Raw genomic sequence first — 14,575 nt, 5'->3', positions numbered from 1 at the left:
GGCAGTGTGGCGACACTGTGACCCGCTTCCACAGGCATCTGAACTTTTGTTTTTGCTCAGCATTTTTCTCTTTCCCAAAGGTGAGAGAGCACATGCACAGTTCTGTTCAAGTCAACACATGCTAATTGTTGGGACAAAAGTACTCTCATTTAATATTCAGGAAACAGAAATTATCCTTGCGACCCCAAAATCCAGTTCAGTACCTGGTGCTCTAACAAAACTTTTGGGTTTTTTTCGGTTCATGCTGAGTTTTGGTAAGAGTTCAAATGACTTAAAATACTACTATATCTGAGAAAGAAACATTTTATTTATTTTTAGTTAACAGGGAGACCATTTCTACATGACAAATGAATAACAACCAGGTCATTGAGGTGGATATGCTGTAACATCCAATGATTTCAAAGTATTTCCTGAAAACACTGCCATCTACTGATATACAAAATGCTTATATGTCCACCACAACTGGAAAAAAACCTTTCTTGCTGTCTCATAATTTCCATGCTTTTATTTCAGAAATTAAAATCTAATATTCTTCTGATATAAATATTCTTTTGTCATGCCTGTTAATGTCATCATACCACACCTGCAGTCACACATTTTAATCCACGTGTTCTGTCCCTAATGCAATCAACGGTGGAATGTACATGCAGGAATGACCTCAGCCCATATTTCTGACAGCGGAATGTAACATGACAGTGTGTTGTTCAGCTGCAGAGGTAGTGGCCTGGGCACAGGATCATGGACCCTGGAAAATTCTAAAATGACCTCATGGAGGTGATGGAGGCTGCGCTTCCTCCCTGGTTGAGTGCGGCCGCGTTACGGGCACAGGGACTTTCCTCCCACGATGCAACTGGGCCACTGAGGTGGGGTTTCCTTATATGGCCTGCCACAAACGTTGCTCAAACAAGCAACCACACAGTGAATTTGAAAACACCCGTGTGTGAATTGACTATTGCTAATTGTTCAAACAGAATGCTACATGGCTGGACACAAAAAACAAACATACACCCTTGATAGCTGCATAAGGCTAATTACTGATGGAAAAAGGCGTCCATTTATTCTATAAATAATTCCTGAGTTTATTTCCAGAGTATATACTGTTTTACACATTTTTAAACACTAAAATACATGTCACCAAGGTTTCTATACATGTCTTTCTTTTCTATCTGTTTCATAACTAACTTACTACTCTAGCTTTTTTAAACTGCGATAACACAGTTTCTGTGCCCTGATGTTAAAAGTGCAATGGAAATGCAACTTCCATCATCATTTCAGTGCTACAGTGCAGTGTTACGGAGAACCCAGCGATTTTTACCAGTACAAGAGTGCCATCTATTGAACAGTTACAGGAAATGTCCATCTTCCATCTCTGAGCCTAAAAATATGATAAGGTAATATTAGTCCCCTGAACAATGTTTATAAACACACATTATCACACATTCATTACCATGTTATGTCTTTTTGTGACAATGGCAAATGACAAAACACAAGACAAACTATATTTTTGGAAAACACTCCCATTCCCATGATGTGCAATCTATTTGTTTGTTTGTTTGTTGTTGATGTTGATGTGTCTGGAGGGGGGCAGGAGAGGAGCATCTTATCTAGCTTTAATTTTAGATCAAATGGCTGTCGAGCCTTTACTGTTATTGGCCCTACACATTGAAATAGTAAAAGTTATGAGATCTGCTGTCTGCTTGGAAACTTTTGAAACTAACAAAAAACTCACTTTTATATTCTGACTTTCCCTTTTAAGTATTAGTCCCTTTTGGTGTGTATATTGTTCAGTCTGATGTTGTGCTTTTAGTTCAGACTGGGGTTGGTCTATTTTTTTGTTCAAGCACTCAAGCACTAGTAATAGGCTACTGTTTTGTTGTTCTTTTATTGTGTTTTATTTTATAATCTGTTAAGTTCCATTCTCATCTGGCCCAAGTCCTTCTTTACATATCATTTTATTTGTCAAAGTCTGTCTGTTTTCATTTTAGTTTTGCCCCCTTAATTAGGCCTATCTTCTTTTTTATCCTGTCTTGTTTTTTAATAATACACATTTTGTCTTTTATTATTCACATTCAGTGTTTCCCACAGAATTGAATTCTATTTGTGGTGGTATGCAGAATGAACTTGAATGCAATAGTTTTTAACAAATTAGTGCAGCGCGGTTATGATTCTAACGTCTTATATCTAATGTCTTATTCCTTTAACCTATAGGCTATATTAACTGTCGATTTCAGTTATCTTGAATGCAATGCACTTTCATTCAACTCATTATTCTTTACTTATTATTAACTTAATAATAATAATAATAATAATAATATACTTATTATTAACTTAATAATAATAATAATAATAATAATAATAATAATAATAATATACTTATTTAGAACATGCCTTGAGTGACTGGTGTGCTGGTAATGAGTACATGGTCATGAACAACCAATGGCAAGTCTTGTTCTAAGGAAAACATATGTTTTATCAAAATACATCACACTCTCCTGAGAGTCATTTGACAACATACAGTATGCCATATACTGCCCCCAACAGAACGGATAGGGTATGGCCAAGGTTAAAGGAACAACAACTTTTTGGGAAGGGTGGTTTGTATACTGGTACAGTACAATGTGTCATGTAGTGACCTGACCATTATATTATTCAGTGTACGTATTCATGTTGTAGAGAAACAATAACAATCAATAATTTAATCTTTCAGTGCTCAGAAGGATGTTGCACGGTTGAAATCCGAAAAATCTGCCCTTTATGTTCATATGATAAAGAACACTCTCACAAGTTATAACATAGTTTTTCATTGTAGCTCAATCTAACATTGACTATTAAAATATGCATTTTAATGGATATTTAAAGACATGTTTTCAGATGTGCATATGTGATATGAAATTGTAGGCTATATTTAGGCTATTTTTGTCGAAGCTGACTACAGAAATGGCATTGGATATGTAGCCTATGCTCCTATGAGGAAAATGAAACATCATGTCTACAAGATTGGATATAAATTTAAACACGCACAATGCAGAGAGAGAGAGAGAGAGAGAGAGAGATTGAACATCAAATTAACCTCTTCTGTAAAATAATAATAATAATAATTACATTAAGTAGGCTAGTTTGTGTTTTGTTGTGGTTGCCAGGTTACAGCAACCTGCTTGTTTTAAGCTTCATTTGGATTTGTGCGTTTTCTTTTCTTTTTTGTGAGAAGGAAAGAGAGAGAGGGCTGAAGCGGAGTATCCTAGGCCTATTCCAAAATATTGAAGTATGGAAGTAGGTTACAGCGCAGTGCTATGACAGGCCTATTACTTTAAACTGCGTTTTTTTGTCTGGCAATCGCCGACTAGGCCTACTACAGTTCCGGGTTGATATACAGTCCGAAAGCAACTGTACATAGTGACGGGTAGCCTATATTCTGGAATTGTCTAACTTATGTATTACCTCTGAAATGATTGCCGCTTCCGTCTCTGTAGTTCCGCCTAGAATTCTTTGCGGTTAGGTGGTTGTAGGCTAGTCTGTGGACTACAAGTCCCATGCTCTTCCAGCCTTGACAGATAAACGGAGCAAAAATTCCACGCGATTAGGATACTAGAGTACTAGAGCAAGCAAGGGAGGGAGGAAGAAGTCGTGTTTTCTGTCAGTGGTAAAGGTATGACCGACACGCTCGGCATAATCAACCAAATCTGTGCAAAATGGTGAAGGATCAAGAGGTCGAACGCATTGCGAAGAAACTGGACAAAATGGTGCAGAAGAAAAACACGGTAAGTGGGACTCGCTGGGTGCAGAGTAGAACGCCCTTTGCATCAGAAAACAGGTAGGCTGGACTATTTTGAAGCTTAGTCTACTACACTACGCTTGTTTTGAGAGAAATTTCTCGAAATCAGTGCATCGCCCATCACTGATGCAAGCCTAGCTTAGGCTACTTATAGCCTATCAGTCAATTGGTGTGTTGTGTCCTCACGGAACCAGTCATCTAGCATGCCAAATTCAGAGAAGTGGGCTGTAATGTTACCATTTTGTGGAAATGTAACGCCGCCAGCATTGGATAACTAGGATACACTGTTGCTATTCGCCAGCGGCCATCGCTGCATTCAATCCCGTGTTTTTTTTTCCTTAAACGCCAGAATATTTCATGAACGCTTGGCTCGGGTGCAGGTCAATAGACTTCATGGATGAGCAACAAAATGTTAAAATTTGTTTCAGTTCGCGCTTGTTTTTGCTGTTGTAACGTTCGCTTTCGATTTGCAACCTATTGCTGTACATGACGATGTGCGGGCGGAACATACAAGTAAAGTAGGCTTGTGGAAATGAACATGTGGGAAATATTTCTTGTAAAACTGACCGTATTTTGTTGCTAATGTTGAAGTTTATCTAGGCGTTTTTCCACACTCCACTCCAACATAACTCCAGTCTAACTTACGAACAGACGCTAGGCGCGCATTGGTCAGCTTTTTAAACAAAACGCTGCATTTGTTTTTGTTGTTGATTCACCCCATTCATGTTTCGTGTTTGGACCTCTTCGTCGTCCCGCTCATGTGTTCATTTGCGTGGAGTCGCGTGCACCGGAGCTGATGAGTTGGCAGCTGGTTGTACTCCAAATTTCTCTTCACTGCTGTTCCGACACAAACAAAATCAACATTCATGCTGAATATAACACCTCAAAACAATACTGCAACAAACTAGAGGTATAATCTTAGAGAGACATGACTCTGTGTGCAGAACATTCAGGCAGGTGATTTGCTTGCAATTCACCAATTGTAATGTTCACATACGCCTTCTTCCTTTTGCAGGATGGTGCTATAGATTTGCTTAGAGAGCTGAAGAATATAAAGATGTCGCTGGAGACGCTACAGGTACCTGAGACTGATGCATTTCTTGTTTGAGGCCTTTAGAATTTCAAAGGCTCCATGGATCAATTGACTTATTTACACTGTCACTGTTATTTAGTCCACAAGGATCGGCATGTCTGTGAATGCTGTGAGGAAGCAGAGTTCTGATGAGGAGGTGCAGACTTTGGCCAAGTCTCTCATCAAAGCTTGGAAGAAACTTCTGGGTAAGGAGTTTAGCTATGCTTCACCAGAAAACAATGCAAACTGATAAGCCAAAAACACATGATGGATTTGGGTTGCGTGCTGACACTCCCTATTACTATGGATTGAATTTAGCAAAAGTGAAACAGGCCTGACAAAGTATGAAAAATGAAACCAGCAAAGCAACTATTCAAGTGAAACTAGGTTCATAAATTGTGTTGTTTTTTTCCAGAGATATGTGTTTTTTAACTTGTTTAAAGTTGTGTTGTGTAAAGTTTGATATGTGTTTTTTAACTTGTTTTAACTCCCCATTCATCTGTTGTCTTTGTCACCTGGAATTTCCTGTGTTTTGACAAATGTTGATGAATAAGCGTTCATGGTTGTCCTGTTCGGCCGATCCACAGATGGTGCTGAGGGAAAGGTGGCAGCAGTGGAGGAGAAAAAGAAAAGTGCCTCGCCTCTTCAGTGTTCATCTAAGGACAGCCCCAGCTCCAGTGACAGGTGTGTGTGTGTGTGTGTGTGTGTGTGTGTGAGAGAGAGAGAGAGAAAAGGTGGTGTGAATTTTTCTAGGCACTAGCCATGACAGTTTCTTTTGTCATTCCAATTAAAACAATTAAACTTTTCCAAATGAAAAATTTGTGCATCTGTTCACAAGGGTTATGTTCTATTCTGATCAGGTGCTCGCAAGCACTCAAACAATCTTTGATCGGAATAGCCATTGCTGCTTTGCTTTTGCTTGAGAAGTTACAGCAGGCAATCCGATTGACCACACCACCCCTTTCATTCCAATTCAAATTCTAATCTGATTGGCAGTTTTCATCCTGATCAAGGTGTTTATATGTAACATTTTATTCTGATTGAGTCATTATTCCGATTCTAATCAGATTAAAAGTGCCCATGTAATCCCACCTACTGTGAAAACATTCACCTACTCAGCTCATTTACATATCACACACAGGGAGAGAGCGAAAGACTGTGTGTGTGTGAGAGAGAGAAAACATTCTAGGACTCTTATCAGCATCAACAGAAAAAATAGGTAGGCTATTTTACTTGGTGAAAAAGAAAATATCTTCACTCCTCTCTGATCTGCAGCAAGAAGTCTGAACCGCCCAAGACCCCCACCAGCCCGTCTACCCCAACCACTCCAACCACCCCGACCACCCCAAAGTTCACGTCTTTCCCCCCAGCCCCCGTCACCACTGACAGCGTACGCACCAAATCCAGGGAACTCTTGGTGGCAGCGCTGCAAATTGGCGGTAAGAGAGTGATCAAGGGCTGAAAGGGCAGCCCAGACACGGCTTCGAGGCCTGACCTGTCCACCTTAGCTTGGGCTCTGGAGCATTGTGAGATGATTTGTCAGGCTCTGTTTAACTTTGTTTGTACGTCTTGTCTTCAATCTTCTCTTAGATGACCATAAAACGATTGGAGCTGATTGCGATCATCTGGCGGCCCAGATTGAGGACTATATCCTTTTGTCCTTAAAGTCCAAATGGGAATCTTATAGACCCTTTCAATCATGGAGCATTTCTGGTTTAAACGTCCAAAACTAATGCAGATATTTTTAATTGAAAATTATTTGGGCTTTAGGTTAATGCTCTACAAAATTTTGACTTTGAAACATTGTTTTTAAAGTTTGTCCCCATGTTACCATTATATTAGCTCAATGTTGTTTGCTACCGGAAATTCCTTGGGCACGCACATGTTTGTTTATGCTGTTGATGGGGTCTATATAGCTATCAGTAGAACTGGATATGAGGGCATTGAACTGTAAAGACCATTTATGACCATGGGCAGTGCACCATTATCAGATACACTAAACTGAATGTCCTTAAATGCTGAAATAGCCAAAATAGTTGAAGGAAGGTTGAAGAACACCCTTGTGTTGTAATCAGTGTTTTCTGTTCTGAGCTAGTGTTTTTTAAGTGAAAAGAGCGGCTAAAAATGATGTAATTTGGTGCCTCTCTCTTAAACTGTAATAAGCAGTATGCAGTCTTCTGTAACTAGTGAGGCAATTAAACAGAGACATACTGGCCTTAAAAGTGCAAAAACAAAAGGATGTGTTCACAGGGCATATAGATTGTGTGGCTTGTTGTTAAACCCTTGACCTGTGTGTCGGGGCACCTATCTACCAGGAGTTTAAGGCCACGGACATGAAGTACAAGACCAGGCTTAGGAGCCGCATCTCTAACCTCCGGGACCAGAAAAACCCTGATCTGCGACGCAACGTTCTGTGTGGGAACATCGCACCCGAGCGTATTGCCACCATGACAGCAGAGGTGGGCTGTGTTTACCATTATGTATTTGGGGGGTTTATTTTACGTGTATTTAACCCTTCAGCAGGGAGCTTTGAACGTTCTAACAGAAGATTCTGTTCCGCATCAATGTAAGGTTCTAAAATTCCATGTTTAATTCAGTGAACCCAAATATTCTTTAGAACGTTCAATTTCCAATATTCCCGTCGCACCTGTCTGACGGACCCGCTTAATTGCATTTTATTTATTACTTTTTGTACATATATTTTTCATTTTGCTTTTTAGTTAGTTTGATAGATGCCTAATTTATCCCGAGGGGAAATTAGGGAAATCATGTTATCAATAGCAATCATTATAAAAGAAAGCAATCACTGAAACTATATTAATTTTATTCCAAAATGTCTCTCTCTTCAAAAACATATAATGTTTCTATCCACTGCATTCTCCATTATGTCCGGCATCTTTACCAGTTGCAAAGTCAAAAGTTTGGCATTGCTATGACGTCAGGTTTGTGTGTGGGACTTTGAAAGGAGAAGGGAGGAGGAGAGAGGAAACACGAGAGAAAAAAGAGCACCAACATGACTGTTCATTTAAAAAGGCTGTTGTTGGAAAGTAAAGACTATGCGATATAATATCACAATCCATTATTTCCACGATATTCATATGGTCATGTTTTAATTATCACGTAACCGGTATATTGTGACACCCCTAATACCGGTACACACATACAGAACAAGAAAAACACTCACAACACTGTAAGGATATAAAGTACAATCGTGAGTTGATAGTCTATCCAGTAGATTTCAGATTCCAGGCAGGGAACTATAATGCAGTAGGCATAAGTGGAAGTGATGCTGGGATGCAGGTGAAGCAGGCTATCACGTTTTCAGAACTGTTACATTCTTGGCACTTATGCTACTCTTACAACAGTAGGCTACCGCACTTTTTAATGGCTGCGTCAGGTTGTAACAAAGGTAGGCTACATGTCGCTGTTAAGTTAAATTCATAACAAACTAGAACATATTTTAAAATTCTGTTTCAACATTCATGGAGTAAACATGTATGACTCCTTTCTGGCAAAATTTCACAGCTTTTAAGTCTAACGTCTTTGTGTAAATCGAGTTTGAACGGAGAGAATAGAAAAGTGTTACAATTGTGCCAGTTCTCCCCTACTCTCACGGTTAACATATGGAATGTTGGAACTTTTCCCAACACACACGCAAAAGGTCTTCATCTTTTGATGATAAGTTAGAAAACCCTGCAACCATGTCATAAGATGGTTCCTCACAATATCATCATCACATCACGATATTACACACTATGTGCACACGCAGGCTACATATGCAGGCCAATGTTTGATGGATGTTTCTTTTTTTTTTGCGGCGATGACCGTGACGAGCTCAGACCTGCAGTAGGCGTCACGTGAACACGGTGTTGCGGTAATGTGGTTACCGTCCCAGCCCTAGTTTTTTACCTATTCATGTCAACTAGGCTCGACTAGGAGACTATAGACCCTTTCAAGAGAGTTCCATTATCAGCATCATAGTTGGCCCCACAAGACTTCCTTTTTAACATTCCATATGTTATCTTAATGCAGAGGAAGTAGATTGGGAACCAAATAGAATGTTCAAGCATTGTTTTTGTTTTTATTGTTGAAAGGGTCTATATAGTGTATAGACTAGTCGCGTGCTACAGCATTCTTATTATGTGCAGTTTTTGTGTGTGCTTGTGTTCATGTCAACGTTGACCCACTCTGTATCTTCATGCAGGAGATGGCCAGTGCAGAGCTGAAGGAGATCAGGAAGGCCATGACCAAGGAGTCCATCAGGGAGCACCAGCTCTCCAAAGTGGGTGGCACTGAGACTGACATGTTCATCTGCGGCAAGTGCAGGGGCAAGAACTGCACCTACACCCAGGTACGCGGCCGCTCACACCTCCTCTCTCTTACCACACCTTGCCACCACCACTGCCACTCAGCCATGAACCACTGGCCCGCATGGCTTCCATTATAATCAAACAAGCAAAACATGGGCAGTATTGGCTCTCAATAAGGCTCTCGTATTCAACTGTAGAGCAGTCTGTCCAGTGAACTGAAGAAGTGAAATTGAGCCTCTTGTGTTGATTGGGTACTTGAGTAAGCTTCACTAAGTGACTACACAGATCCCCAGTGCATTATGGGAACGGGGTGGTGCTGCCCTGACATGCCTTTGGCAAGTTAAAGTGTGCCTCCATGACCAGGATTATTTGAGAAATCCTGAGAGACTGTCTGTGCGTGTGTGTGTGCGCACGTGCTTGCAGTGAGTGAGTGAGCGAGCCTTGATGCATGAAATGCTGTGGTGTGTGAAGATCAATTAGCAAAAGCTATTGAGCCTCTCATATATATTCCATATATGAATCCAGCATGTTCACACAAGTGTGTGTGTTTAGGTGCAGACACGCAGCGCAGATGAACCTATGACCACGTTCGTGCTGTGCAACGAGTGTGGGAACAGGTGGAAGGTGAGTCTCACCGGTCTGGCTACTTACGCCACCTTCTTTGTGTTAACCCCAGTGATTATTCCACTGTAATCATTCATATTTACACACTAACACGTAAGCCTTTTACATTAACAACACTGTCCCCATCCAGTGAGTTTTATGGCATTTTTTAAGGTCAGTTAGTTTAATGAACAGTAGCTTACATAAAAGGGGTAGCTGAGAGAAACCAGGTGCTCTAGTGGCCCCTTGGAGTTGATCTCTAGTTGGTTAGCAGACAGTGATTATATGAGAGTGATTTCTGAAAGTACATAATTGTCAGTGGATATTCAATCTGCTTAAAGATATGAGTTTCTGAGTTATCCTGGTCTAACATTTTTTAAATGGAATTGGAAAAAGACTTCTAGAACTCATCGACAGGGTTCCCACGAGTTATGGAATTTCTAGAATATCAGGGAATTTTGTTGTAGCAGTTTTAAAATGTACTTGCCAAAATGCATTAATGCAAACATATTTTCATGCAGAGTTGGTGTATATCTGGTAATTAATTCGCTTTACTGCTTGCTTGAGTGGTTGTGGTCCAATTTTGTTTATTCAAAGCCCATTCATCTCACTCTATAAAAAGTCAAAGATTCTTGAATGCTCTACGGCTTCTGTGAAATCTTTGGTCGGTATATTGTACAATTCATTCTATAGTAGGTCATGGAAATTCAGGTTTTTCGTCAGGGAAAAGTCATGGAATTTTATATCTGACTTAGAGTGGGAACCCTGCATGGAATACCACTAGATGGCGGTACTTGCTAACAAGCACTACTGGCAGCAGTTTACACAGGCTTCTAAAACTGATAGTTCCGGTCCTTGATTGTGATTGGCTGAATTGCGTTCGATGCCGTTGTAAAATCCAGCATAAACATACACCTTGACCGCATTTCATTCTATATTACTGCGCTACCATAACTTGATACAAAAGTTAAAGTAGCTGCGTCTCGACGTTGCTTGGCAACCATTCAGAGAGGAAATATATTTCTTTGTGAATAAATCGTTTCCATTTCTAGTTGCTGTGCCTTTACTTTATTAAACTTTGCCAGGTATTTATAGTAACAGTTTTAGAAAAGCAATAAAACACTCGAGTCCGTAGGTTACACTGATTCTACAACAGCTAAGGGGAGTTTACGCCCCTTAGCTGTTGCAGAATCAGTGTAACCTACGGCCTCTCGGGGCTTATTGCTTAATTATGTGTTGTCTCCTCTCATAGATTTAGTTACTGATTTGTGTGAGTGCATTACACTAAAAAGGCTCTAAGTTTGAAATCAAGGAGCGACTTTGGAAACTCTGACACTGACTGTAAGGCACGTTCATCACATTAAGGATCTCTAGCATCTCAAACAGGTGGAGATCACTGGGAAAAAACTTTAGCATGGAAGATGGATGTGTGGAAAACGGCTTCACTTATCCATCTGATCTTCTGCAATGGCTTTCTCCCCTTTTCCCCTCTAGTTCTGTTGAGTGGATGGACAATATGGATTCTTCTGCGAGGAAAAAATGGAGAACCACATTTGAAGAAATCATTTTGTTACAATCCTTTTTTAAAAGAAAACATACATGCTTTTTTTGTCATAACGCTGTAATATATTTCACATGGATGCTGTTCCCTAAAAGACAATAGATGTACATTATTTTGTGTATTTCTTTTCTATTTCTACCGTAACAATTAATTACTTTGTTATTTTTTGTATTAACCAGTGGACAGGTTTTGCCAACCTTAGGTGTTTTGTTTGCTCTTGCCCATAATGATGGCTTGTGCCTTTCTTTTGCCTCTTATCTCCCTTCCCTCATTCATGGTGCTCCTAGTTTTACACAACTTTCTGCTGGTTCTAGAGGTGTTGTGTGAAAGTGTTCTTAGAGCTTGCATACGTAGATTATGCATACTCCATTTTTTTTTTTTTTTTTTTTGATTGCCTGCTCCTAGTATGGATGAGGTGTTTTTTTTGACAATGAAGTGTAAAAAATGAAAAATATCAAGAGAGAATGCGTGTTATTTTCAGTGTGTGTGTCAGGAAGAGTGAGAATTCCTCCATTTATACTTTGAGAGAAGGTAATGGCAACAATATCCTAGTGAACCTTGTGAAGTAGGTTGGTGGAGTTCGATAGATTTCACTTGGGCGCCTGTATTGCTTGCATTAAATGGAGTCTAACTTCGGCTTCCTCATATGTATGTGTGTGTGGAAAAGTAAACAATCCTGCTCATGTTGGATTGTCATCGCATGCAGACAGACACACACACACACACACACACACACAGACTTCCATAGGGATTTCTTTAACTCAAACCAATGTCTTGTTCCTCACAGTAGACAGCGGTAGGTGGCAGCAGTGTCTATGACTGTAATACCAGTATGCAACCACGGGAGGGAGTTTATACTGCTCCCTGCTGTCATCACTCAGTATTCTTCACAGAAGAGAACTACTGACGGCAAATTTGAGGAAAAGTTGGTAAACCACCCTTCTTACCTAATTTGAGGGTGCTGATTCTGAATATTTTGTTTACCAAGCTCAATTCTGAGATCTAAGCTGCATAATCAGCATTTTAACATAAAATAGCGATTTTTTTTTTTTTTTTTTTTGCTTATTTTTCCCAAAATCAGTTGATTTCAAAAGTGATAACTAAAACCAAATAAAAGTGTTCTCTAAATACATGTTTGAGCATTAAAGAAGCCATACTATAGTTTATTAACATATTTAATGTGAACATGATTACAGTTAACATGTAATAAACTTGAAAATTCTAATCAAAACACAACCATAATTTGTATTGCTAACATAGTGAGTCACTCATGTGGCGTTTAATGCATTTCATCTCAATAACAAGTTGCACAGATAACCTTCAACTCAGAATATAGCCTACAGTACATATGAACATAAATAGCGGGAATAAGCCTAATGCAGAACTGCATCTACCGTCAGCAACAACTGACAAGTAAAAAACATTTTACTTTCAGTAACACTGGATTTGTTATATAAGTATAAGTATATATACTCTTTTGATCCCGTGAGGGAAATTTGGTCTCTGCATTTATCCCAATCCGTGAATTAGTGAAACACTCTCAGCACACAGTGAGGTGAAGCACACGCTAATCCCGGCGCAGTGAGCTGCCTGCAACAACAGCAGCACTCGGGGAGCAGTGAGGGGTTAGGTGTCTTGCTCAAGGGCACTTCAGTCGTGCCTACTGGTCGGGGTTCGAACCGCAACCCTCCAGTTACAAGTCCGAAGCGCTAACCAGTAGGCCACGGCTGCCTCCATGTGTGCTTGCCTCCATACTAGAGCTTGATAATGTGCTCTTCTAATATGCCATTGAGCAGCATCACTTGTTGGTGGTAGAGCCTCCGATCCTCGACATCTAGAAAACAGAGTGGCTGGCATAGTGTTGTCACAATACCAAAAAGTATGACTTCGATACAATGCCTGCCATAAATATCTTCATACTCGATACTGAAACGATATCCAAATCCTAAAATATCTGGAAAAGAAAGGACGCAGGCCTCCTCCAATTTGTGTATAGATAGATACTTTATTGATCCCTAGGGGAAATTCAAGGTCACAGTAGCATACAGACATACATACACACATTCACTAACAGCAGAAAAAGTAATTAAAAGTATATAATATAAAAAAAACTAAGCAATTAGGACTGTAGAAGATAAAGAATATACTAAATATACTAAAATACAAATTATACTAAATAAAACTTAATCTAAATCATTTCTAAAAACAGTATCCACATAGTGGGTGATTAATCAATCAGGTGCGCTTGCAATAACTGAAGCAAAGACTGAGCCTGTGGTCCTCTGTGCATAAGGTAAGGTAAGGTGCTCTTTGTGAATGAGTGTCATGGTGATGGTGCAAATGAGTAAGTCAAACAGTGCAAGAATAAAGTGTATATCTATGTATAAATAACTATATTTAGAAAGGTATAAGTGTGGTCACAGTTCGGCTGTGGCATGGAGGGAGGGGTTGTGCATATGTGCTAATAAAGCATGCAAATAGTGAGGCAGAAGACAATGGTAAAGTGGCTAATGGACAGACAGTTCAAGACATGGAGGTGGTGAAGAGGCAGACTGACTGCGGAGAAGTCTATTTCTCCTCTTCCCTTAAGTGATGCATTGAACAGTTCAATGGCCCTGGGGATAAATGCCTTCCTCAGTCTGTCTGTTGTGCAAGGCAGTGAGCGAAGTCTCCAGCTGATCAGGCTCTTCTGCTTAACAATAGTGCTGTGGAGTGGATGATACTCATTGTCCAAGATGTTGATCAGTTTGTTCAGGGTCCTTTTGTCAGATATTGAAGTGATGCACTCCAGTTCAGCTCCCACTACAGAGCCAGCTTTCCTTACCAGCCTGTCAAGTCGCCCCACATTCCTTCTTCTTTGTCCTTCCTCCCCAACATACCACTGCATAGAAGAGGACGCTGGCAACAACAGACTGGTAGAACATCCTGAGGAGCTTGCTGTACACATTGAAGGAGTGCAGCCTCCTCAGGAAGTACAGCCTGCTCTGCCCTTTCTTGTAGAGTGCGTCAGTGTTGGCTGACCAGTCCAGTTTATTGTCCAAGTGGAGACCCAGGTACTTGTAGGTGCTTACCACCTCAACATTGACCCCATCAATGGAGACTGGTAGCAGAGTGGGCTTATACCTGCGGAAATCCACCATCATCTCCTTGGTCTTTGAAGTACTGAGTTGGAGATGATTGAGTTTGCAACATTGCACAAGTCCTCCACCAGGCTCCTATACTCCTCCTCCTGCCCATTCCTGATACACCCCACAATT

The 14,575-nt window shown here is 40.2% G+C and overlaps 1 protein-coding gene across 1 annotated transcript; it reads left to right on the top strand.

The window, feature by feature from the left end:
• Positions 1 to 3,172: 3,172 nt before the first annotated feature.
• tcea2 (transcription elongation factor A (SII), 2) lies at positions 3,173 to 11,965 on the top strand. The gene is made up of 10 exons (XM_048242205.1): positions 3,173 to 3,758; positions 4,788 to 4,850; positions 4,945 to 5,050; positions 5,432 to 5,528; positions 6,120 to 6,283; positions 6,435 to 6,491; positions 7,149 to 7,303; positions 9,049 to 9,195; positions 9,707 to 9,778; positions 11,252 to 11,965. Exons 1-10 carry the CDS (start codon positions 3,690 to 3,692, stop codon positions 11,258 to 11,260), a joined length of 939 nt encoding a protein of 312 aa, XP_048098162.1. The 5' UTR covers positions 3,173 to 3,689; the 3' UTR covers positions 11,261 to 11,965.
• The last annotated feature ends 2,610 nt before the right edge of the window (positions 11,966 to 14,575 follow it).

The sequence above is a fragment of the Alosa alosa genome, chromosome 4 (assembly GCF_017589495.1).
Source record: "Alosa alosa isolate M-15738 ecotype Scorff River chromosome 4, AALO_Geno_1.1, whole genome shotgun sequence".
Classification (NCBI taxonomy): Eukaryota; Metazoa; Chordata; class Actinopteri; order Clupeiformes; family Clupeidae; genus Alosa; species Alosa alosa.
The sequence above is the reverse complement of the archived record's forward strand: the minus strand, read 5'-3'. Positions and strand labels throughout refer to the sequence as shown.